A 26,365-nucleotide genomic window follows, 5' to 3' on the forward strand; every position below is an offset into this window, starting at 1 on the left:
CTTTTCTGACTTTGTGTCTACACGTGCTGGCTATTTGTTTGGATTCCTCTTTGGTGGTTTCCCCCCTTTTCCATTTTTTGTAGACATCCTTTTTTAATCTTAACTCAGTTAAAAGTTCTTTAGATAGCCACCCTGGCTTCTTTAGGCACCTTCCATGTTTCCGTCTCATTGGTATTGCCTGAAGTTGTGCTTTTACTATCTCCCTCTTAACAAACTCCCAGCCATCATGTACTCCCTTTCCTTTTAGTATTATTGTCCATGGGATTTCACCCAGCACTTCCCTAAGTTTTATGAAGTCGGCTTTCTTAAAATCAAGAAATTGAGTCCTAGTATGTTTGGCTGCTCCTTTCCGCTGTATAGTAAACTTCAGAAGAGCATGATCACTCGCACCTAATGATCCTTCTACTTCTACCCCACTAACCAGGTCATCAACATTGGTTAGGACCAGATCTAAAATGGCTGTTCCTCTTGTTGCTTCTCCCACTTTCTGGACAATGAAGTTGTCTGCAAGGCCAGTGAGGAATCTGTTTGACCTTATACTCTTGGCTGAGTTTGACATCCAACAAATATCCGGGTAATTGAAGTCCCCCATTACTACTACTGTATCTCCCTTCCTTTTGCATGCTTGGCCATCTGTTCCAGGAAGGCATCATCTATGTCCTCCGTTTGGCTTGGGGATCTATAGTAAACTCCCACAATGAGGTCCCTGTTATTCTTCTCTCCCTTAATTTTGACCCAAATGCTCTCACTTTGGCTTTGAGGTTCTAAATCTTGGATCTCTTCACAGGTATACACATCCCTGACATATAACGCCACTCCTCCTCCTTTCTTGTCTGGTCTGTTTCTCTGAAATAGATTGTATCCCTCCATTATTACATTCCAATCATGGGACTTATCCCACCAGGTTTCAGTGATGCCTATTATGTCATATTTAGTTTGCTGTACCAAGAGCTCAAGCTCATCTTGTTTATTTCCCATGCTTTGCGCATTAGTGTACAGACATTGAAGTCCATTAATCATTCCCCCGTGTCTCTTATTTAAGGATTTTTTCCTCCCACCACTAGGTCTGCGTGCTGTTTGCTCCATTTGGTCTATGACATTTGGATGATCATCTTCATCAATTGATAGACTCCTACCTTCAGGAGCACTGTCTCCCTCTCCCACATTAGTCAGTTTAAAGCCCTCCTGATGAGGTTTCTGAGATTTTTGGCAAAAACTTTCCTCCCAACCGTTGTGAGGTGCAGCCCATCGCTTGCCAGAAGTCCATCTTCAAGAAACATGGTCTATCTGTTTATGTTTGTTTCTGCCCATTTGCTCATTGTCAAGACACACCATATGTGTGTGTGAAAGGGAGATGAGAGAGAGAAAGAGAAGGCAGCATATCCGTGCATTACTGGGAAAAATTACAAAAATGCATTGTCTTAGGGAAAATCTATATTAGGGGACACCCCAATACAAAGATGTGTATGTGTGTGTAGGAGAAATCCACACCAAACTACTGATGTGGGAATGTGGAGAGCTGAGAGCTGAAGGAGGAGGGAACTGTAACTCACAGATCTTCCCATTCCTGGATTAAGACCAGCTTGCCTTTTCCTTCAAGCCCTACTTGGGCCAATGTCCCTCCCTCCACGATTCCCACCATACAAGGGGTGCAGTGGACAGGGGCCTAGCCAGGATTTATATTAAAGGGCAGGCTTTTCGTCGGAGGGGGGGCAGAACTGAGTTATCTGTGATGCAATTGGTTAGTTAAGTTTGGGGAGCAGCTGCTCCCCCAGCACCCCTTGGCTATGCCTATAGCAGTAGAGACAGTCTAGCTGTCCCTGGTCCTACAAATGCAACCCCTATAACTGGCCCCATTGCTCTTCATGCATTGGGGCTGGGCTCCTTTGCAATGGGGAGCCTTTTCTCCTTATGTGGGGCTATCCCCGTGTGATTTTGAACCCTGAGCTTCCAGAATCCTACATCACTGCGAGAACCAACACAGATTGGGAAGGATGATTTGAGAATCCTTGCCCTGTAGTTCCATACATAAATAAATACAGCTGAGGCCTTCTTTGCAATTTTGCTTTCTAATATCCCTAGCAGGAAGAATTCTGGCCTCTTGGGAAAGGTCAGTTCATTCCTCCCCTCCCCCCAATTATGTATCATGTCCCAAAAGGCCTTGGTCTTCCTGCAGATCCACCACATGTGATAAAATGACCCCTCGCAGTTCTTGCATTTGCAACATTTCTTTGATACATTCTTATACATCTGAGCTAGTTCTTTGTAGATAGAAACATCTTAGTCGCTCACTAAGTTTCATATTTTGTTGAACTTTTTATTCTTACATGCATTTTCCTGAAAGCTCAAGAGATCTCTGTATAGAACCCATTTAGGTTGCATGTTTATTTCTTTATGCACACAGCCCTCTGTTGGTGATAGTCATGGGGGGGGGGTTGTGTTCCAGAAGCTTTTTATTTCTCTTCTACATCTCCAGCAGATTCCTTCTTATATAATGGTTAAGAACATCATCTTTAAGCACTTTGACTTTGTCAAACCACAAATGTGAATGCCACCCTTATCTTCTGTCAAATCCTTCCAAATCCAGTAACCTGGTATTCCTTAATGTTACCCACTCTTTAACCATGTGTGTGTGGTGTGTGTGTAACTGGTCCTGAAAGCAACTGCCTCTCCCACTCTGGGGGGGTACTTTCCCCCAGATTGACTTCTGACTTCATGAGCAGGTTTTCACTGACACTGACAGGTTTGGGCCCTAAACTGTGGAATAATGAGCGCTCCCGACATCAAATGGAGGGAGCGCCTTTTGTGTGGTCACATGCAAACCCCCCCCCCCGATCCCAATGCGTCTTCCGGTGGTACAGGCTGGCTTCACCCTCCCCAGGCTGGATACCTGGAGGTCTCCGCCTACCTCAGCCAATCACCCAATCCCGCCTGGGGATGCGTTGCCAGGGGATCGGCCAGGTAAGGGGAGGGACCGCCCTGCCCACACAACAGAAGGTGAATACTACCTGCGAAGTGCCAGTTGGCTCCAGAGCTTTCAAAACATCACAACTATGGTGGTTTCAGGTATTGGGCGGAATCCTTTAGTCTTTCTTCCTAAATGGGGTGTGTGTGTGTGAAGCAGTGACCCATGCCCCCCTTGCAGCGGTGATCCCAGGGTTCCCCATTAAAGTGGTCTTGAGGGGAGGCACTGGCCATATGCTGAGCAGCGAAACAGGGGGTGGGAACATATGTTCTCCAGAGCCAGCCCAACCCCACACATTCTGGATAACCCTGATGTCTCCCAGCTCCCCAGCTGGGGACTGGGAAGGATAAGTGCCGAATGCCTGAGCCAAGGTCTTCCTATGCCTGAAACTTAATAAAGTTCTGGCCAATTTTAATCCCATAGCACGTTGTCTTGAGTCCTTATTCCGCTTGGGGGGCGCCTAGGGTTGGGGGGACTCCGCCTGTCCAAGCAAATGGATTGAATTTCTCTCCGTAGGTCAACTCTACGCCCCAATAGATATGAGCAGAGCACGAACCCACGTGGCTCCTCATGGAACACAGCTAAATGCATGAGTTGCAAATGTAGTAGTCATGGGATGCAATGCTGTCCCAGGTAGGCAAAAGCCTCCAAACAGTGTTGTATTTATTCATCTCTCTAAAAGTATCACTAGAGCGTTTTGTCTCTCTGCCTGGAAGGAGAGTCATAGCCTCCACAGGGAGATGGCAATGGCTGTCCTCATTAAGAATTTAATGTGTACATAGCTTTGATGATGTTCTGTGTATTGATCCAAATGCTTAATTCAAAAAGGTAAAAGGTAAAGGACCCCTGACAGTTAAGTCCAGTCGCAGATAACTCTGGGGTTGTGCGCTCATCTCACTCTATAGGCCGAGGGAGCCAGCGTTTGTCCGCAGAGACTTTTTCCGGGTCATGTGGCCAGCATGACTAAGCCTCTTCTGGTGAACCAGAGCAGCACACGGAAACGCCGTTTACCTTCCCACCGGAGTGGTACCTATTTATCTACTTGCAGTTTGACGTGCTTTCTAACTGCTAGGTTGGCAGGAGCAGGGACTGACCAATGGGAGCTCACCCCGTTGTGGGGATTCAAACCGCTGACCTCCTGAGAGGCTCAGTGGTTTAGACCACAGCACCATCTGCATCCCAAATGCTTCCTTACAAACAAAAAAAAGCATACTATGCCCCAGTTCCTATCACTCTGTCTTGGACAGAAACATAGGCCTACACTTCCCTAATATAAAGTATATGCTATTTCCACTAATATATTCATTTTCAAGCACATTTTTACCCACTTCATGTATTTTGGTAAAGAACGGTTAGTTGGTGAACTGCATCACAAAATTTGGATAACTGAATTTCCAGAGATGCCTCTGTTTTGGTTCTCATATTATTTTGGAAAGTGCAAATTTGATAAATTTGGCTTTCAGTATGAACTTAAGTGACCCCCCCCAATCCCTAATCAAGACCGGTTTCTTCTAATGTGCAGCCAAGCACATTTCGTGCAGTGTGTGTGTTTGAAACGTTGTGTAGAATGAAACACATCTTGGGAAGGATGTGAAGGGTGCTGAGGGGTGCCCAAGTCCCTTCTCCAGGATTGCCTGGAAAGGGAGATTGATGCTTAAACTACTCTGGAAGTGTAGCTCACTGAGAGGAATTGATACTACTTGTCAAAAGGTAAAGGACCCCTGACAGTTAAGTCAAGTGGCGAACGACTCTGGCTTTACTGGCCGAGGGAGCTGACGTTTGTCCACAAACAGTTTTTCCGGGTCATGTGGCCAACATGACAAAGCCGCTTCTGGTGAAACAAGAGCAGTGCAGGGAAAGGCCGTTTACCTTCCCGCTGGAGCAATACCTATTTATCTACTTGCACTTTGATGTGCTTTCGAACTGCTAGGTGGGCAGGAGCAGGGACCAAGCAATGGGAGCTCACCCCGTCGCGGGGCTTTGAACCGCCGACCTTCCGATCAGCAAGCCCAAGGCTCAATGGTTTACACCACAGCGCTACCCACGTACATCTCCCAAAATATTGCTGAGGAATTCACTTCCCTGGGGCTCCAGGGAAGTGGCGCTTTCTGCCTCAGCGCAGCCGTAGTCTGGTCCTGCTTAGCCATGTTTTCCTCCCTGCGTGGCCCTTGGTGCCTCTCCCTTCTTGCTAAAAAGCCCCTGACCTCAAGGTTGCTAAAGATGCCTTATGATTGAAGCATGGCAAGATCTTCTTTTCTTGCCAGAAGCCCCTGGCCATAAGGTTGCTAAAGATACTCAATTTCTTCAGAAACATGCAACAACTTGTTTTTCTTCCTAAAAAGTCCCTAGCCTCACAATTTCTAAAGAAACAACACCCTAAAGAATGTTTAGCCACAGCTATTTTGAAATAGCAATAGCAACCTATGCCCTAACTGCTTTAGTCCTTTAGCCTTGTGACCTTCATAATTAATTTTAAAAAGCATGTTTTATTTTGCGAAAGCAATCTGAAAAGACAACCTATATATATTTCTCACAGCTGGAGAGGAATTATTCCTGCAGATAAATGGGCTTTAGCTTGTCTCAGAGCAAATGTCACAACTTTGGCAGATGACTGACTTCAGAGGCAGAACAGTGACTGGTAGCGGATGAAAGCCCTCTCCTAATTTCATGTGCCTGGTAGTGGATGAAAGCCCTCTCCTAATTTCATATGCCTGTATCCTGTCACCTCTTACTTGCCTTTTCTCTAGGGTAAGAAATCCCAAATGCTGCAATCTTTCCTTGGGGGAGTTGCTCCACCCCCTTCTTCATTTTGCTTGCAATGTTTTCTTCCTGGCAAGCATTTTCTTGGCCAATTTGCTGGCCTTTTTTGACAGTATCCTTCTTGAGGTGAGGCCCTGGAGACAAATATCTAGAGCCATATCTCTTGCAGAACTCAACACTATCCTGGTCTAATAACATTTAACGTGATTTTCCTGTTCCCAGTTCTGGTTCTGGTCTGCACTTATCAATGAATATCTCCAGAAGATGTAGAACTCTCCCAGCTGTTGTTGGAAACATTCATGTCATCAGAAGCAAATATTTCCTTCTGATGCAAGCATTTCCTTTGCCCGTTAGGACCTCCATCCCTCTCATTTTGCCCCTCCTCCTTCCCATTTGTATAAAAGGGGATATGGGATTCTCCACAGACTTACAGGAGGGACACCAGAGCTCTTTCCTCCACGCCCCAATAACAGTTTGCCAGCAACTCATTGAAAAACCAAGATGGTAAGTGGAATGCTTTGGAGACGGTTGGCACACAATTTTTTCTTTCATCTAGATTAGGTTTAAATGGTGGAAAGGGGGATTTGAGGTGTGGAGAGGGGGTGTGCAAAGGCATTCAGAATTATGAGGATTGAGTACCTCACTTGCTGAGGCTTTCTCAGACTCCAGGCTTATCTGAAGGCTTATCCACCCTTACTTTTCCTCTGCTCTGTCCAGGCACAGTCTGTGTTTTACAGCAGGGGTAGGCAACCTAAGGCCCAGGGGCAGGATGCAGCCCAATCGCCTTCTCAATCCGGCCCGCGTACAGTCCAGGAGTTTTTACATGAGTAGAATGTGTCCTTTTCTTTAAAATGCATCTCTGGGTTATTTGTAGGGCATAGTAATTTGTTCATATTTCCCCCCAAAATATAGTCCAGCCCACCACATGGTCTGAGGGACGGTGGACCGGCCCACGGCTGAAAAAGGTTGCTGAAAGGTTGCTCTATAGCTTTAGAGCTCACATATGGCAATCAAATCCAAAGCCGGGATGGCTTTTGTAATTCTGGAACCGTCCGTCTTAAAAATCCCTCTTAAGAATAAAATGACCCAACTCAGCTACTCAAGTGTAGAAGCTTAATATAGAGGGATTTTTTCAAAGGCCTAGGGTTGAATCCAGTGCAAATCATACTCAGAGTAGATCCATCGAAATTGATGGACAAGATTAACTTTGGCACATTAATTTCAGTGGCTCTACTCTGACTAAAATTTAGTCACATACATTTTTAAACAGAACAAGAGGTTCTACATATAAATATATGATAGCATCATGTTGAACGATTTCTGTATGTGTGTGTCTGTTTTGCAGAAAATCCTCTTGAGCCTGACTGCCTTGTCTCTGACACTTGCCTTGTGTCAGGGATTCTGCACATTCAGCGAGCACAAAGCAGAGATTAAAGATGGTAAGTAAACAGCAACGTAATGTTGATAAGCAGCCTATTCATGGCCAAATAATTATTTAATGTTTGAAAAATGTGTTCCTGACTAGAGATGAGGGGGAAATGCACCCCATTCATTTTTAGCATACACCTACCAAATCTGCTCTTGCAGAACCAGAACACAGACCAAAATGCAGCAACCTTCAAAATCTACACTTCTCCGGATGTTGTAATGCTGCTCAGAGTCTAAAATGACCTAATGCTGCTCCTGTCTCATCTTCTCATTGATGAGTCCCTGCTTAAGCCCTTACTTTTATTATGTATTTTGTGTTTTTAGGTTGTGAACTGCCCTGAGGATGATATATAAATAGTAACAATAATAATAACTGATAGAAATTGAAACGGCCAGATTCCCCATCCACAGGGCACCCCATTCACTCCCTCCCTGTTTTAAGCTTGGAACCACCGTCTGCAGACGCAAGCAGGAGACTGCAGGGCCGCAGTATAAGTCACTGTGCTTCTCTTGCACAGTCTCTGCATTGTTCTGAGCAGCAGCTTCTTACTGCATGAGCTGTTTGGGGGCTAATGTTAAATTTCTCTCTCTAGGTAAGCCGGTGCTGCCCACTGAGTGTACTGATCCCTATGATGGGAGCAAGCATCCATTTGGCTCCAAGTGGAATACAGCGCAGTGCATGGAATGCACATGTAGTGAAAGTGGAATGCAGTGCTGTTCCAGGTAGGCCAAATACCCAGAATGGCACTGGGTCTATTAATCTCTTTCAAATTATTTTTCCTCGTTCTCTCTGGAAGACCTTCTGCTCAATAAACATTCAGGGATGGAATTAGCTGAAGAGGGGTGTCCCAATAAATCTATACATCTGAAGATAAAGGTAAAGGTACCCCTGCCCGTACGGGCCAGTCTTGACAGACTCTGGGGTTGTGCGCCCATCTCACTCAAGAGGCCAGGGGCCAGCGCTGTCCGAAGACACTTCCGGGTCACGTGGCCAGCGTGACGAAGCTGCTCTGGCGAGCCAGAGCCGCACACGGAAACGCCGTTTACCTTCCCGCTGGTAAGCGGTCCCTATTTATCTACTTGCACCCGGAGGTGCTTTCGAACTGCTAGGTTGGCAGGCGCTGGGACCGAGCAGCGGGAGCGCACCCCGCCGCAGGGATTCGAACCGCCGACCTTTCAATCGGCAAGTCCTAGGCGCTGAGGCTTTAACCCACAGCGCCACCTGCGTCCCTTGTACATCTGAAGATAGGTTGCATAAAATTGTTGCCTACATTTCCTTGAACCAAACAATGAATTGATTGATTAATTAAGATATTTATAGAGTTTATAGAAAGCAAAGTCATGAAATTTGATTTGGAACAAGCACTGAGCATGTCCAGAGTGCCTTTCCAATCATCCAATCACCAGGCATTCGCTGTGTTGAAGCTTGGACTTTGGGATCTCCCTGAGTCCCAGATCCTCTCATCCGGAGACCACCTAGGAGTTGGTGCTAGGGAGAGGGACCCCGATGCACCCAGTGGAATAGGACCCCTCCTCTTTCCTGCACCTTCCTGTCTCCTTCTGTCTCCCTCCTGGCTGGCCTCTTGGTTTCGCACCAACATTTTGCTGCACCCTTTTTTGTGCATGGGTGTTGCCCTCAACCACCGCAAACATATTGGGGGGAGGGTCATCGTACAGCAACATGCAATGGCATATTGTGCAAGACATTCAGCTTGGATTCCCCAGGAGAATTTGGCCTCAGGGCAAATGTTTTCCAAGGGCTTGGTTTTCCCTGGATGGAGCAAACATCTTGCAAAACTGTTTTTCTGCCAGGCAGTTCCAATCATTCTTGGCAGGTCCTAAGTGAGCAGGAGAAAGGAGCGCTCCTCTACAAGATCTCCATAAGCTCAGGGAAGCCTTAGTTTACACATTGTTCTTCTTCTTTTTAGGTACGGTGGTACTGTTGATATTCCGGGATGTAAAGCAGTGGTAAATCCAAACACATGTAAATATGAGTTCTATAAACTGGATGATCCCTCCAAACCCTGTCCCTGAGCTTTACAAATCCCACCCAAATTCCCTTCATGTAAGAGAATCTGAATAAATCAGTCATATGTGCATTTCGGTGTGTATCTGTTGTCTTTGCTTGATATCACTACTTGCAGAATTTGGTACATATCATAAGGAAAGTTATAGACATGCCTATCTCAGCTATCAGCAGCTATTTAGATACTAATGGATTATTAACTATTGCTTAATTTGAAATAAGTTGTTTATTTTAAAGTTAATGTGACTTTTTTGTATTGGATCAGATACAAGTCACTTAACAATCACAATTCTGACTTGGCTGAACCCCCTGACAGACTGGAGTGGCCAGGCTGGCTCATTTAACAGAAGTTGCTTAGAACATGCACATTGTGCTTCATAACCTTCTGCCTAGGAGGGTTAGAGACTCGCCTTTTAACATTTATTTTTATTATATTTGTATACTGCCCTCCACACAAAGATCTCAGGGCAGTTGACAGCATAAAAACACAAAATACCTACTAAAAACAGGAGGAGAAAAAGAAAAGGAAAAAGTAAAGTACCTCTCCCGCCCACTGGACCTCTGGGGAAGGAGGCACATGAAGATGATTGTAGGGGCCGGGTAGTGTCAGGCTTTGGGGGATCAGATCCCTCCCACGGTGGCAGCCAAGAGGCAGAGAAAGGATGAACGTTCTTACCAAGCAATTTATAATTCACAAAGCGTGACAAAGGAATGCAGTCTTCCCTAAATAACGGCATTGCTCCCTCCAGGTCTCCCCTATTCTACGTCACTCCTGCATCGGCTTAGCTGAGCTGTCTGCCTCTGCGCTCCCTGTTCTGCTCCCCTCGATGCCCACCTGGCCCCGGAAGGGGGGCTGGCCAGGAATCCTTTCCAAGGACACGGCGTCTGTCAGCTGTCTCTCCCCTGGTGCTGCTGCTTCTTCTGCTCTTCCTCTGCCAATATTTCCAAGCTTCTCCCCTCTTCAGCCTCTCATCTATGCCCTTCTGCAAACCACGGTTCTTCATTGGCTTCCCGACAGATAGGCTATTTCCACTAATATATTCATTTTTAAGCACATTTTTACCCACTTCATGTATTTTGGTAAACAATGGTTAGTTGGTGAACTGCATCACAAAATTTGGATAACTGAATTTCCAGAGATGCCTCTGTTTTGGTTCTCATATTATTTTGGAAAGTGCAAATTTGATAAATTTGGCTTTCAGTATGAACTTAAGTGACCCCCCCAATCCCTAATCAAGACCGGTTTCTTCTAATGTGCAGCCAAGCACATTTCGTGCAGTGTGTGTGTTTGAAACGTTGTGTAGAATGAAGCACATTTTTGCACAGCTGGGCCTGGTGCACACCCAGCCCGAGATTCCCCAAGCAAATTTGCCTCAGGCAAACCCAGGTAGGATTTCCCAAACCTTCGTTTCCCCAGGATCCAGCAAAGCATTTCCAAGATAGATGAAGGCTGTGGAAGAAAAACACCTTGGCGACTCTAGATCAAGTTTGGCCTACATGTTCAGCTCCTTCTTAGATACGGTGATTCTGCAGCTGCTGATGGATGCAAAGGGGAGTTAGGTTAAAAAACATGGGAATATAAGTACGTTAAAATCCAAGGCCCCTCCAAGGCATGTTTCTAAGCTTTCAACACACATCCCTGTCCTTTCAGACACGGGAATGTAATTAAATCAGTTATTTGTGTGTGTCTCTTATCTTTTATTGAATATTTATTATCATGGATAAAAACAAGAATATTCCACTGTGACCAAAAAACTACCCCCATTCTCCCAAGAAAACGCAGGCAAGGCACCTGAGGCCCACAAGTCACTTGGGTCGGCTGAGATTAAGGCCACATGAGCAGCATCCATTGAAAGCACTCAGAGGTCACTTTCACAGTCATGGTGTCCCCCAAATCATCTTGGGAAGGATGTGAAGGGTGCTGAGGGGTGCCTAGTCCCTTCTCCAGGCTTGCCTGGGAAGGGAGATTGATGGTTAAACTACTCTGTAAGTGCAGCTCTGGAAGTGTAGCTCACTGAGAGGAATTGATACATCTCCCAAAATATTGGGGAGGAATTCACTTCCCTGGGGCTCCAGGGAATTGCGTTTTCTGCCTCAGCGCAGCCGTAGTCTGGTCCTGGGGGGCCATGTTTCCCTCCCTGTGTGACCGTTGGCACCTCTCTCTTCTTGCTAGAAAGCCCCTGACCGCAAGGTTGCTAAAGATGCCCTATAATTGAAGCATGAACAAACACAAATTTCTTCAGAAACATGAACATGTTTTTCTTACTAAAAAGTCCCTAGCCTCACGATTTCTAAAGAAACAACACCCTATAGAATGTTTAGCCACAGCTATTTTGAAATAGCAACCTACACCCTAGATGCTATAGTCCTATAGCCTTGAGCCCTTCATAATTAATAAAAAAGCATGTCTTATTTTGTGAAAGCAATCTGAAAATACAACCTATATAATTTCTCACAGCTAGGGAGGAATTTTTCCTGCAGATAAATGGGCTTTTGCTTGTCTCAGAGCAAATGTCACAACTTTGGCAGATGACTGACTGCAGAGGCAGAACAGTGACTGGTAGTGGATGAAAGCCCTCTCCAAATTTCATGTGCCTGCATCATGTCACCTCTTACTTGCCTTTTCTCTAGGGTAAGAAATCCCAAATGCTGCAATCTTTCCTTGGGGGAGTTGCTCCACCCCCTTGTTCATTTTGCTTGCAATGTTTTCTTCCTGGTAAGCATTTTCTTGGCCAATTTGCTGGCCTTTTTTGCCAGTATCCTTCTTGAGGTGAGGCCCTGGAGACAAATATCTAGAGCCATATCTCTTGCAGAACTCAACACTATCCTGGTCTAATAACATTTAACGTGATTTTCCTGTTCCCAGTTCTGGTTCTGGTCTGCACTTATCAATGAATATCTCCAGAAGATGTAGAACTCTCCCAGCTGTTGTTGGAAACATTCATGTCATCAGAAGCAAATATTTCCTTCTGATGCAAGCATTTCCTTTGCCCGTTAGGACCTCCATCCCTCTCATTTTGCCCCTCCTCCTTCCCATTTGTATAAAAGGGCGTATGGGATTCTCCACAGACTTACAGGAGGGACACCAGAGCTCTTTCCTCCACGCCCCAATAACAGTTTGCCAGCAAATCATTGAAAAACCAAGATGGTAAGTGGAATGCTTTGGAGACGGTTGGTACACAATTTTTTCTTTAATCTAGATTAGGTTTAAATGGTGGAAAGGGGGATTTGAGGTGTGGAGAGGGGGTGTGCAAAGGCATTCAGAATTATGAGGATTGAGTACCTCACTTGCTGAGGCTTTCTCAGACTCCAGGCTTATCTGAAGGCTTATCCACCCTTACTTTTCCTCTGCTCTGTCCAGGCACAGTCTGTGTTTTACAGCAGGGGTAGGCAACCTAAGGCCCAGGGGCAGGATGCAGCCCAATCGCCTTCTCAATCCGGCCCGCGTACAGTCCAGGAGTTTTTACATGAGTAGAATGTGTCCTTTTCTTTAAAATGCATCTCTGGGTTATTTGTAGGGCATAGTAATTTGTTCATATTTCCCCCCAAAATATAGTCCAGCCCACCACATGGTCTGAGGGACGGTGGACCGGCCCACGGCTGAAAAAGGTTGCTGAAAGGTTGCTCTATAGAGCTCACATTTGGCGATCAAATCCAAAGCCAGGATGGCTTTTGTAATTCTGGAACCAACCCTCTTAAAAATCCCTCTTAAGAATAAAATGACCCAACTCAGCTACTCAAGTGTAGAAGCTTAATATAGAGGGATTTTTTCAAAGGCCTATGTAGAATAGTGGGTAGACATGGCAGACGACACAGCGATTTCTCCAAAGCAGCTCTTTATTTTGTAAGCTGGAACAGAAAACTGAACAGCAAACAGCTCAGCCGGCCTGCTTTTATAGGCAGCCGGCTGTCAACATTGTAGCAACAACAACCCAGAGTCTCCCGCCTAAAATAACTGACGTGGACCTGAGTGAAAACTATCTACAGTATCCCCCTGCTGGCCCAGGGTGAGAACTTCAGTACATAACAGCCTAGGGTTGAATCAAGTGCAAATCATACCCAGAGTAGATCCATTGAAATTGATGGACAAGACTAACTAAGGCACATTAATTTCAGTGGCTCTGGTCTTACCAAAAATTAGTCACATACAATCTAATTTTAAACAGAATGAGAGGTTCTACAAATAAATATATGATAACACCCTCTTGAATGATTTGTGCATGTGTGTGTCTGTTTTGCAGAAAATCCTCTTGAGCCTGACTGCCTTGTCTCTGACACTTGCCTTGTGTCAGGGAGCCTGCATGTTTAGCCAGCACAAAGCAGAGATTAAAGATGGTAAGTAAACAGCAACGTAATGTTGATAAGCAGCCTATTCATGGCCAAATAATTTTTTTATGTTTGGGAAATGTGTTCCTGACTAGAGATTTTTTAGCATACACCTACCAAATCTGCTCTTGCAGAACCAGAACTCAGACCAAAATGCAGCTACCTTCAAAATCTACACTTCTCTGGATGTTGTGATGCTGCTCAGAGTCTAAAATGACCTGACGCTGCTCCCGTCTCATCTTCTCATTGATGAGTCCCTGCTTAAGCTCTTACTTTATTATGTATTTTGTGTTCTTTAGATTGTATTTTTAGGTTGTGAACAGCCCTGAGGATGGTATATAAATAGTAATAATAATAACAACTGATAGACATTGAAACGGCCAGATTCCCCATCCACAGGGCACCCCATTCACTCCCACCCTGTCTTAAGCTTGGAACCACCGTCTGCAGACGCAAGCAGGAGACTGCAGGGCCGCAGTATAAGCAAGACAGACGTCCAGGGTCACTACCTTTCTGGTCAGCAAACAGGACATGCAAGAATAAAGCTTCCCACTCCACTCCACTCCATGTCAGGAAATGCTTTACCTATTACATTTTCACGTATCAGGCTGCGGTCAGAAGCACAGGAGGAGCTGGACAAGTGGACAAGTTGCAGCCACTGTGCTTCTCTTGCACAGTTTCTGCATTGTTCTGAGCAGCAGCTTCTTACTGCATGAGCTGTTTGGGGGCTGATATTAAATTTCTCTCCCTAGGTAAACCAGTGCTGCCCACTGAGTGTACCGATCCCTATGATGGGAGCAAGCATCCATTTGGCTCCAAGTGGAATACAGCGCAGTGCATGGAATGCACATGTAGTGAAAGGGGAATGGGATGCTGTTCCAGGTAGGCCAAATACCCAGAATGGCACTGGGTCTATTAATCTCTTTCAAATTATATTGCCCCGTTCTCTCTGAAAGATCTTCTGCTCAATAAGCATTCATGGACGGAATTAGCTGAAGATGGGTGTCCCAATTAATCTTTACATCTGAAGATAGGTTGCATAACATTGAGCATGTCCAGAGTGCCTTTCCAATCATCCGATGACCAGGCATTCGGTGTGCGGAAGCTTGGACTTTGGGATCTCCCTGAGTCCCAGATCCTCTCATCCGGAGACCACCTAGGAGTTGGTGCTGGGGAGAGGGACCCCAATGCACCCAAAGGAACAGGACCCCTCCTCTTTCCTGCACCTTCATGTCTCCTTCTGTCTCCCTCCTGGCTGGCCTCTTGGTTTTGCACCAACATTTTGCTACACCCTTTCTTCTGCATGGGTGCTGCCCTCAACCACTGCAAACATATGGGGGGGGAGAGAGAGAATAATCGTACAGCAACATGCAATGGCATATTGTGCAAGACATGTCCTTTGTGCATTCAGCTTGGATTCCCCAGGAGAATTTGGCCTCAGGGCAAATGTTTTCCAAGGGCTTGGTTTTCCCTGGACAGAGCAAACATCTTGCAAAACTGCTCTTCTGCCAGGCAGTTCCAATCATTCTTGGCAGGTCCTAAGTGAGCAGGAGAAAGGAGAGCTCCTCTACAAGATCTCCATAAGCTCAGGGAAGCCTTAGTTTACACATTGTCCTTCTTCTTTTTAGGTACGGTGGTACTGTTGATGTTCCGGGATGTAAAGCAGTGGTAAATCCAAACACATGTAAATATGAGTTCTATAAACTGGACGATCCCTCCAAACCTTGTTCCTGAGCTTTACAAATCCCACCCAAATTCCCTTCATGTAAGAGAATCTGAATAAATCAGTCATATGTGCATTTCGGTGTGTATCTGTTGTCTTTGCTTGATATCACTACTTGCAGAATTTGGTTCATATCATAATGATGATGATGATGATAAAATTTATTTATATCCCGCCCTCCCCAGCTGGAGCCGGGCTCGGGGCGGCTAACAACAATAAAACAGTAGAACACTCTAAAATCATTCATTATAAAATTAAGTCAAATCAAACCAATGGCAATCATTGGGCCAAAACTCCGCGAAGATTGCCAAAGGAGGAAGTCAAGTCAGGTTGTGCCCTGGCCAAAGGCCTGGTTTAACAGCTCTGTCTTGCAGGCCCTGCGGAAAGATGTCAAGTCCCGCAGGGCCCTAGTCTCTTGTGACAGTGCATTCCACCAGCTTGGAACCACAGCCGAAAAAGCCCTGGCTCTAGTTGAGGCCAGCCTAACGTCTCTGTGGCCTGGGACCTTCAAGATGTTTTTATTTGAAGACCGTAAGTTTCTCTGTGGGACATACCAGGAGAGGCGGTCCCATAGGTACGAGGGTCCTAGGCCGTATAGGGCTTTAAAGGTTAAAACTAGCACCTTAAACCTGATCCTGTACTCCACCGGGAGCCAGTGCAGCTGGTATAGCACCGGGTGAATGTGATCTCGCAGCAAGGACCCTGTAAGGAGTCTCACTGTGTCATTCTGCACCTGCTGGAGTTTCTGGGTCAGTCTCAAGGGCAGCCCCATGTAGAGCGAGTTACAATAATCCAGTCTGGAGGTGACCGTCGTGTGGATCACAGTGGCTGGGTCAGGGCAAGAGAGGTAAGGAGCCAACTGCTTAACTTGGCGGAGATGAAAAAATGCTGCCTTTGTTATAGCTGCAATCTGCACCTCCATGGAAAGGGAGGTGTCGAAGATTACACCCAAACTCTTAACGGACGGTGCTGGCACTAATTGCACCCCCGCAATAGATGGCAGTTGCCCCCCCCAATCCGATATCATCCCGTCCCAGCCACAGGACCTCTGTCTTCAAAGGATTTAACTTCAACCGGCTCCCACGTAACCATCCAGCCACAGCTTCCAAACATCTGATCAGTGTGTCTGGGGCCGAGTCAGGATGGCCATCCATCAACAGATAGAGTTGGGTGTCATCAGCATACTGATGGCAGCCCAGCTCTAAACTCCAGACAAGCTGGGCGAGGGGGCGCATAAAGATGTTAAAAAGCATCGGGGAGAGTATCACACCCTGAGGCACTCCACATACCAAGGAGTGGCGCGATGACAATTCCCCCCCAAGCCCCACCCTCTGTCCCCGACCAGAGAGAAACGAGCGCAGCCATTGAAGGACTGTGCCCTGGATTCCCACGTCGGCAAGGCGGTGGTCCAGAAGTTTGTGATCGACCATGTCGAAGGCTGCTGACAGGTCTAGAAGAATCAGCAGCCCCGACCCGCCTCGATTCAGCTGCCTGCGGAGATCATCTGTTAGGGCGACTAGAGCCGTCTCGGTCCCATGACCAGCGCAGAAGCCAGACTGGAATGGATCCAGAGTAAATGTTTCATCCAGAAACCCACCAAGCTGTTCAGCAATCGCTCTCTCAATCACCTTACCCAGGAACGGAAGATTCGAAACCAGGCGGTAATTGGATAGATCTAAGGGATCTAATGATGTTTTCTTTAAGAGCGGGTGCACCACTGCCTCCTTCAGTTCCCCTGGGAATGTCCCGGTCCCAAGGGACAAATTAATGATATCCCCCAGGGGGCCCCGCACCTCGTCTGGACACGCTCTAATCAGCCAAGACGGGCACGGGTCAAGAGGACAGGTGGTGGGCTTTCCAGCTCGGAGGAGTCTGTCCACATCGGCTGGGGATATCTGGTTAAAGTGGTCCAATACTGGACAGTCGTGGGGCCTCCAGTTCCTTTATTGTATCCAAATTGGCAGGGAGGTCATGGCGGAGCAACAAGACCTTCTCCACAAAAAAGCTTGCAAATGCCTCACAGCTGTGTGTCAAATTGTTATTTAAATTTGGCTGTCCTTCAAGGGACGTTAAAGACCTAATTATACTAAATAATTCCGCCAGGCGAGAGCAAGCGGATGCAATGGAGGCTGAGAAGTAAGACTTCTTAGCGGCCTTCACTGCCATCTCGTAGGTTTTCATAAAAACCCTATAAGATGTTCTTGAGGCTCCATCACGGGCACCCCGCCATCCTCACTCTAGCCGTCTGAGGTCCTGCTTCATTTTCCGAAGCTCCTCAGCGTGTGGCCTGTTTGATGTGTGGGGCCCGAAACAAACTGGGAGAGCCCTAGTGTTGCCATGGAAGACACCAGGTCCAGAGCCTGTGAGGAGGGAGTGGCATCAGCATGGATGTTGAAGTCCCCCAATACCAACAGGTTAGGGAACTCCAAGGCCCAGCCGGCCACCGCCTCCAGCAGGCCTGACAGGGTGGCTGCTGTTGCACTAGGTGGCCGGTACACCAGCCAGACAGCCAAGCTCACCTCGGAGCCCCACACTAGGCCAACACATTCAATGCCGGGGATCGATGGTGATAGTAGAGCCCTGAAAGAACAACCTTCCCGGATTAATAATGCCACCCCTCCCCCCCCGGCCCACAGTCCACGACTGGTGGAGGATGGAGAAACCCGGGGGCGCCATCTCTTATAAGGTAACAGTTTCCCCTTCAGTCTCCGTCACACAAGCCAGGTCGACCCCCTGCGAGGTAAAGAAATCTTGCAGGGTGGCGGTTTTGTTGCCTATAGACCTGGCATTGCACAGGACCAGTGAAGGAGGTGAGTAATCCTTGCTCACCCTACCCTCATCCCTCGGGATGGGGCGCAGATTGGAAGGGGTACGAGCATATCCATATCTCGATCCCCTTCGCCTATAACATCTGCCCCCACTGCCATACCTCCCTCGCCCCTCCACGATAACAATCCCAAGCCTCATCCTAGCCTCCATTGATGGCAATTGATGTTATTCTTTCCCAGCCTAGTTATTCTGCTTATAGTATCAGCAACTCGATAACTCTAATTAGTCGAGTAGAACAAACCAGCTAAACATCAGCTGCCTCTCTGATTGTATGGAGCTATTATATTCTTTGTCAGCGTACTGTTATAATATTAACACAAGCAATTAATTAAATTAAAAAATAAACCCCCAAACATTCCACGGCTAAACAAAACTACAGTGGTGCCCCGCAAGACGAATGCCTTGCAAGACGGAAAACCCGCTAGACGAAAGGATTTTCTGTTTTGGAGGCGCTTCGCAAAACGAATTTCCCTGTGGGGTTGCTTCGCAGTTCCCGTGGGTTTTTTCGCTCCCCCCCTTTTCCTAAGCCGCTAAGCCGCTTAACAGCTGATCGCTAAAAGCCGCTAGACCGCTGTAGGGCTAATCCGCTAAGCTGTCAATGGGCTTGCTTCGCAAGACGAAAAAACCGCTAGACGAAGAGAATGGCGGAACGGATTCTTTTCGTCTTGCGAGGCACCACTGTACCATCTAACATACATTAAGGGAAGAAAAAACACCTAAGTAGCAGAAGAGGAACAATCAAACACCTAACAGTAAGTGTGCAAGTGTGCATGGAGCACAAAAATGATAGTGATAGACATGCCTATCTCAGCTATCAGCAGCTTTTTAGATTCTAATGGATTATTGTTGTTGTTATTTAGTCGTGTACGTCTCTTCGTGACCCCATTGGACCAGAGCACACCAGGCAATGGATTATTAAAAATTGCTTAATTTGATACGTTGTTTATTTTAAAGTTATTGTGACTTTTTTGCATTGGATCAGATGGTTATTACTAATGTTTGACATTTTATTATGTTTTTGAGTGTGTTGGGAGCAGACCAGAGTAGCTGGGGCAACCCAGCCAGATGGGTGGGGAATAATAATAATAATAATAATAATAGGCAAAGTTAATGTAGTGACTAAATGGCCCATCACAAAGCCATCTGTGGCTCCCATCCTCGTTATGTCTACTCAGAAGTAAGTCCTATTGAATTCAGTTTTGCTACCTCCCAGGTAAGTGCAGGTGTGGATTTATAGTTCTTTGAGGCCCTCTTCCTTCACTTAAACAAATATGATTATGTCGACATTGGGGGGGGTGAGTCGACAACAATAATATTTCTGGGTTTGCACTCTGATTCCCCTACCCAAACAATTGGGGAACAATTCCTGCTGGAGGAAAAAGTGCTGCTATGCTTCTGAAATACATGCCCCCCCCAAAAAAATTGGGAACTATGGGGGGAAATATGAAGACAATGCTGCTGCTGCTGCTGCTGTGGCTGATACTTTTGTACGGCCTCCCAACTTGTGAATTATCTGGAAAAAGTTTATAACAATTCTGATGCCTCCACACTGGGAACCCCCTTCCCCATATAAGGGGGGGGGGGCAACTTGTAAGATTCAGGGAATAGATCAAGACAATTTAATTTCTGATGATGATTATACTAGCACATCTGCACTGCCCCCAACAACAATGGCTTGGGAACAATTAGGTAAAAGTGGATCATGGTTGGGGCTTATGATGCCTCTGAACTAGGTGGCCTCCCGCAACAGCTTTGCAACAACCTCTGCTGTGCAGCATGCAGCAGAAACAAAAAAGGCATTGCCATCTCCTCCCCTCTCTCTCATATTCCACTGAGGCGCCTCTCAAGTAGCTGCCTGCTTCATATGTCAGCAGGCAAGAAAAGAAACACGGCAGCCATGGGTTGACCCCCCTATTTCTTCCTCCAACCCACCCCGGCATTTTCAAAAAGTCCCTCAAGGAGCAACACAAGGAACAGGCAATTCCTGCACTGCTCCGCATCCCAGCCACTCACTTTTTAAAGGAAAAAAAAGGAGCTGCCTGCCTGCAGCTCCATGTGGCTGGCAGGCAGCAAAGCAAAACTGGCAAGTGGGTGGATTCTGCCCTTCTTCCTCCAGCACTACATATAAAGTAAAGTCATGGTCTCCCCCAAATCATCTTGGGAAGGATGTGAAGGGTCTGAGGGGTGCCCTAGTCCCTTCTCCAGACTTGCCTGGGAAGAGGCATTGATTGTTAAACTACTCCAGAAGTGTAGCTCGCTGAAAGGAATTGATACTACTTGTAAAAAGGTAAAGCTAAAGGACCCCTGACGATTAAGTCCAGTGGCAAAGGACTCTGGCTTTACTGGCTTTACTGGTTACCCAGTGACTACTGCTCTTAACCACTACACCACCACTACACCACACTGGCTCCAAGGGAGCTGACGTTTGTCCACAAACAGTTTTTCGGGGTCATGTGTCCAGCATGACAAAGCCACTTCTGGGGAAACCAGAGCAGTGCATGGAAACGCCGTTTACCTTCCCGCTGGAGCGGCACCTATTTATCTACTTGCACATTGACGTACAGCTTCCAGATCATGAGGCCAGCAGTGCATGGTCTTCCCGCTGAAGTGGTACCTATTTATCTACTTGCACATTGACGTGCTTTCGAACTGCTAGGTGGGCAGGAGCTGGCACCAAGCAACAGGAGCTCACCCCGTTGCAGGGATTTGAACCACTGACCTTCCGATCAGCAAGCCCAAGGCTCACTGGTTTACACCACAGCGCTACGCACGTACCTCTCCCAAAATATTGCTGAGGAATTCACTTCCCTGGGGCTCCAGGGAAGTGGCATTTTCTGCCTCAGCGCAGCCGTAGTCTGGTCCTGGGGGTCCATGTTTTCCTCCCTGCATGGCCGTTGGTGCCTCTCCCTTCTTGCTAAAAAGCCCCTGACCACACGGTTGCTAAAGATGCCTTATGACTGAAGCATGGCAAGATCTTCTTTTCTTGCTAGAAGCCCCTGGCCATAAGGTTGCTAAAGATACCCAATTTCTTCAGAAACATGCAACACCTTGTTTTTCTTACTAAAAAGTCCCTAACCTCGTGATTTCTAAAGAAACAACACCCTATAGAATGTTTAGCCACAGCTATTTTGAAATAGCAATAGCAATCTATGCCCTAGCTGCTATAGTCCTTTAGCCTTGTGACCTTCATAATTAATAATAAAAAAGCATGTTTTATTTTGTGAAAGCAATCTGAAAAGACAACCTATATATATTTCTCTAGGGTAAGAAATCCCAAATGCTGCAATCATTCCTTGGGGGAGTTGCTCCACCCCTTTGTTCATTTTGCTGGCCATTGTTGACAGTATGCTTCTTGAGGTGAGGCCCTGGAGACAAATATCTAGAGCCATATCTCTTGCAGAACTCAACACTATCCTGGTCTAATAACATTTAATGTGATTTTCCTGTTCTGGGTTCTGGTTCTGAACTGCACTTATCAATGAATATCTCCAGAAGACGTAGAACTCTTCCCGCTGTTCTTGGAAACATTTATGTCAGCAGAAGCAAATATTTCCTTCCTGGCAAGCTTTTCCTTGGCGAGTTAGGGCCTCCATCCCTCTCATTTTGCCCCTTCTCCTTCCCATTTTGCTTTGGGGATGGTTGGTACACAAGCTTTTCTTTAATCTAGATTATGTTTAAATGATGGAAAGGGAGATTTGTGGTGTGGAAAGGGGATATGCAAAGGAATTCAGAATTATGAGGATTAAGTACCTCAGCTGCTGAGGCTTTCTCAGACTCTAGGCCTATCATACTCAGAGTAGATCCATTGAAATTGATGGACAAGACTAACTTAAGCACATTAATTTCAGTGGCTCTGCTCTGGCTAAAATTTAATCACATACAATTCATTTTTTAACAGAAACAGAGGCTCTACAAATAAATATATGATAACACCCTCTTGAATGATTTGTGCATGTGTGTGTCTATTTTGCAGAAAATCCTCTTCAGTCTGACTGCCTTGTCTTTGACACTTGCCTTGTGTCAGGGATACTGTTTCACGGTTCTGCACAAAGCAGAGATTAAAGATGGTAAGTAAAGGGCAGCGTAATGTTGATAAGCAACCTATTTATGGCCAAATCATTATTTAATGTTTGGGAAATGTGTTCCTGAACACAGACCAAAATGCAGCTACCTTCAAAATCTACACTTCTCCGGATGTTGTGATGCTGCTCAGAGTCTAAAATGACCTGACGCTGCTCCCGTCTCATCTTCTCATTGATGAGTCTCTGCTTAAGCTCTTACTTTTATTGTGTATTTTGTGTTTCTTATATTGTATTTTTAGGTTGTGAACTGCCCTGAGGATGATATATAAATAGTAACAATAATAATAACTGATAGAAATTGAAACGGCCAGATTCCCCATCCACAGGGCACCCCATTCACTCCCACCCTGTTTTAAGCTTGGAACCACCGTCTGCAGACGCAAGCAGGAGACTGCATGGCCGCAGTATAAGCAAGACAGACGTCCAGGGTCACTACCTTTCTGGTCTGCAACCAGGACATGCAAGAATAAAGCTTCCCACTCCACTCCACTCCATGTCAGGAAACGCTTTACCTATTACATTTTCACGTATCAGGCTGCTGTCAGAAGCACAGGAGGAGCTGGACAAGCTGGACAAGTTGCAGCCACTGTGCTTCTCTTGCACAGTCTGCATTCTGCTGAGCAGCAGCTTCTGATTGGATTGATGTTAAATGTATGGGATTTCTCTCCCTAGGTCAGCCGAGGCTGCCCACTGAGTGTACCGATCCATATGATGGGAACAAGCATCCATTCAACTCCAAGTGGAATACATCGAATTGCATGGAATGCGTATGTTCCAGGTAGACCAAATACCCAGAATGGCACTGGGTCTATTATTTTGCCCTGTTCTCTCTGGAAGATCTTCTGTTCAATAAACATTCATGGAGGGAAGATCTCCATAAGCTCAGGGAAACCTTAGTTTACACATTGTTCTTCTTCTTTTTAGGTACAGTGGTACTGTTGGTGTTCCGGGATGTAAAGCTGTGTTAAATCTAAACACATGTGAATATGAGTTCTATAAACTGGACGATCCCTCCAAACCATGTCCCTGAGCTTTACAAATCCCACCCAAATTCCTTTCATGTAAGAGTATCTGAATAAATCAGTCATATGTGCATTTCGGTGTGTATCTGTTGTCTTTGCTTGATATCACTACTTCCAGAATTTGCACATATCAAATTGACACATATCATAATGAAAGTGATAGACATGCCTATCTCAGCTATCAGCAGCTTTTTAGATTCTAATGGATTATTGTTGTTGTTATTTAGTCGTGTCCGACTCTTCGTGACCCCATGGACCAGAGCACACCAGGCAATGGATTATTAAAGGTAAAGGTACCCCTGCCCATATGGGCCAGTTGTGTCCAACTCTGGGGTTGTGCGCCCATCTCACTTAAGAGGCCAGGGGCCAGCGCTGTCCGAAGACACTTCCGGGTCACGTGCCCAGCGTGACAAGCTGCATCTGGCGAGCCAGCGCAGTAGACGGAAACACCGTTTACCTTCCCGCTAGAAAGTGGTCCCTATTTATCTACTTGCACCCGGGGGGGCTTTCGAACTGCTAGGTTGGCAGGCGCTGGGACCGAACGACGGGAGCGCACCCCACCGTGGGGATTCGAACCACCAACTTGACGATCGGCAAGTCCTAGGCGCAGAGGTTTTACCCACAGCGCCACCCGCGTCCGTGGATTATTAAATATTGCTTAATTTGCTATGTTGTTTATTTTAAAGTTATGGAGATATTCCATAACTTTAATGGAAATGGAGATATTCATTTCCATTCTGGTAATGATTATACTAGCGCATCTGCACTGCCCCCAACAACAATAGCTTGGGAACAATTAGGTAAAAGTAGAACATGGATGGGGCTGATGATGCCTCTGAACTAGGTGGCCTCCTGCAACAGCTTTGCAACAACCTCTGCTGTACAGCAGGCAGCAGGAACAAAAAAGGCATTGCCATCTCCTCCCCTCTCTCTCATATTCCACTGAGGCGCCTCTCAAGTAGCTGCCTGCTTCATATGTCAGTAGGCAAGAAAAGAAACACGGCAGCCATGGGTTGACCCCCCTATTTCTTCCTCCAACCCACCCCGGCATTTTCAAAAAGTCCCTAAAGGAGCAACACAAGGAACAGACAATTCCTGCACTGCTCCGCATCCCAACACACACTTTTTTTTGTGGCTGGCAGACAGCAAAGCAAAACTGGCAAGTGGGTGGATTCTGCCCTTCTTCCTCCAGCACTACATATAAAGTAAAGTCATGGTCTCCTGCACCATTAGAAATTGGGCCCTAGTAGGATGTTGGGAGGGACGCGGGTGGTGCTGTGGTATAAACCTCTGAGCTTTGCGCTTGCCAATCAGAAGGTCAGTGGTTCGAATCCCCGTGACGGGTTGAGCTCCCGTTGCTCAGTCCCTGCTCCTGCCCACCTAGCAGTTTGAAAGTACGTCAAAGTGCAAGTAGATAAATAGGTACCACTTCAGCGGGAAGACCATGCACTGCTGGCCACATGACCCGGAAGCTGTACGCCAGCTCCCTCAGCCAATAAAGCGAGATGAGCGCTGCAATCCCAGAGTCGGTGATGACTGGACCTAATGGTCAGGGGTCCCTTTACCTTCTAGGATGTTGGGGTCTCCTATTCCTTGGTGTCCAAAGAACTCACCAATCACAATTCTGACTTGGCTGAACCCCTTGACAGACAGGAGTGGCCAGGCTGGCTCATTTAACAGAAGTTGCTTGGAACATGCACATTGTGCTTCATAACTTTCTTCCTAGGAGGGTAAGAGACTCGCCTTTTAACATTTATTTTTATTATATTTGTATACTGCCCTCCACACAAAGATCTCAGGGCAGTTGACAGCATAAAAACACAAAATACCTACTAAAAACAGGAGGAGAAAAAGAAAAGGAAAAAGTAAAGTACCTCTCCCGCCCACTGGACCTCTGGGGAAGGAGGCACATGAAGATGATTGTAGGGGCCGGGTAGTGTCAGGCTTTGGGGGATCAGATCCCTCCCACGGTGGCAGCCAAGAGGCAGAGAAAGGATGAACGTTCTTACCAAGCCATTTATTCAGTAATTCACAAAGCGTGACAAAGGAACGCAGTCTTCCCTAAATAACGGCATTGCTGCAAGTAAAGTCCCCTCCCCTCCAGGTCTCCCCTATTCTACGTCACTCCTGCATCGGCTTAGCTGAGCTGTCTGCCTCTGCGCTCCCTGTTCTGCTCCCCTCGATGCCCACCTGGCCCCGGAAGGGGGGCTGGCCAGGAATCCTTTCCAAGGACAGAGTCTGTCAGCTGTCTCTCCCCTGGTGCTGCTGCTTCTTCTGCTCTTCCTCTCCCAATATTTCCAAGCTTCTCCCCTCTTCAGCCTCTCATCTATGCCCTTCTGCAAACCACGGTTCTTCATTGGCTTCCCGACAGATAGGCTATTTCCACTAATATATTCATTTTTAAGCACATTTTTACCCACTTCATGTATTTTGGTAAACAATGGTTAGTTGGTGAACTGAATCACAAAATTTGGATAACTGAATTTCCAGAGATGCCTCTGTTTTGGTTCTCATATTATTTTGGAAAGTGCAAATTTGATAAATTTGGCTTTCAGTATGAACTTAAGTGACCCCCCCCCCATCCCTAATCAAGACCGGTTTCTTCTAATGTGCAGCCAAGCACATTTCGTGCAGTGTGTGTGTTTGAAACGTTGTGTAGAATGAAACACATTTTTGCACAGCTGGGCCTGGTGCACACCCAGCCCGAGATTCCCCAAGCAAATCTGCCTCAGGCAAACCCAGGTAGGATTTCCCAAACCTTCGTTTCCCCGGGATCCAGCAAAGCATTTCCAAGATAGATGAAGGCTGTGGAAGAAAAACACCTTGGCGACTCTAGATCAAGTTTGGCCTACATGTTCAGCTCCTTCTTGGATACGGTGATTCTGCAGCTGCTGATGGATGCAAAGGGGAGTTAGGTTAAAAAACATGGGAATATAAGTACGTTAAAATGCAAGGCCCCTCCAAGGCATGTTTCTAAGCTTTCAACACACATCCCTGTCCTTTCACATACGGGAATCTAAATAATTCAGTTATTTGTGTGTGTCTCTTATCTTTTATTGAATATTTATTATCATGGATAAAAACAAGAATATTCCACTGTGACCAAAAAACTACCCCCATTCTCCCAAGAAAACGCAGGCAAGGCACCTGAGGCCCACAAGTCACTTGGGTCGGCTGAGATTAAGGCCACATGAGCAGCATCCA

The 26,365-nt window shown here is 46.4% G+C and overlaps 1 protein-coding gene across 1 annotated transcript in view; it reads left to right on the forward strand.

Moving 5' to 3' along the window:
• The window catches only part of LOC309375576 (small serum protein 2-like), a 101,178-nt gene extending 85,874 nt beyond the window's left edge, over positions 1 to 15,304 (forward strand). The window contains exons 2-4 of the mRNA XM_081921418.1: positions 13,421 to 13,514; positions 14,258 to 14,387; positions 15,134 to 15,304. Coding sequence (XP_081777544.1) covers positions 13,421 to 13,514; positions 14,258 to 14,387; positions 15,134 to 15,239 — 330 coding nt within the window. The 3' untranslated portion in view covers positions 15,240 to 15,304. The remainder of the gene's footprint in view (positions 1 to 13,420; positions 13,515 to 14,257; positions 14,388 to 15,133) is intronic.
• The last annotated feature ends 11,061 nt before the right edge of the window (positions 15,305 to 26,365 follow it).

Source organism: Podarcis melisellensis, assembly GCF_964234715.1.
Source record: "Podarcis melisellensis genome assembly, chromosome: 8".
Taxonomy (NCBI): Eukaryota; Metazoa; Chordata; class Lepidosauria; order Squamata; family Lacertidae; genus Podarcis; species Podarcis melisellensis.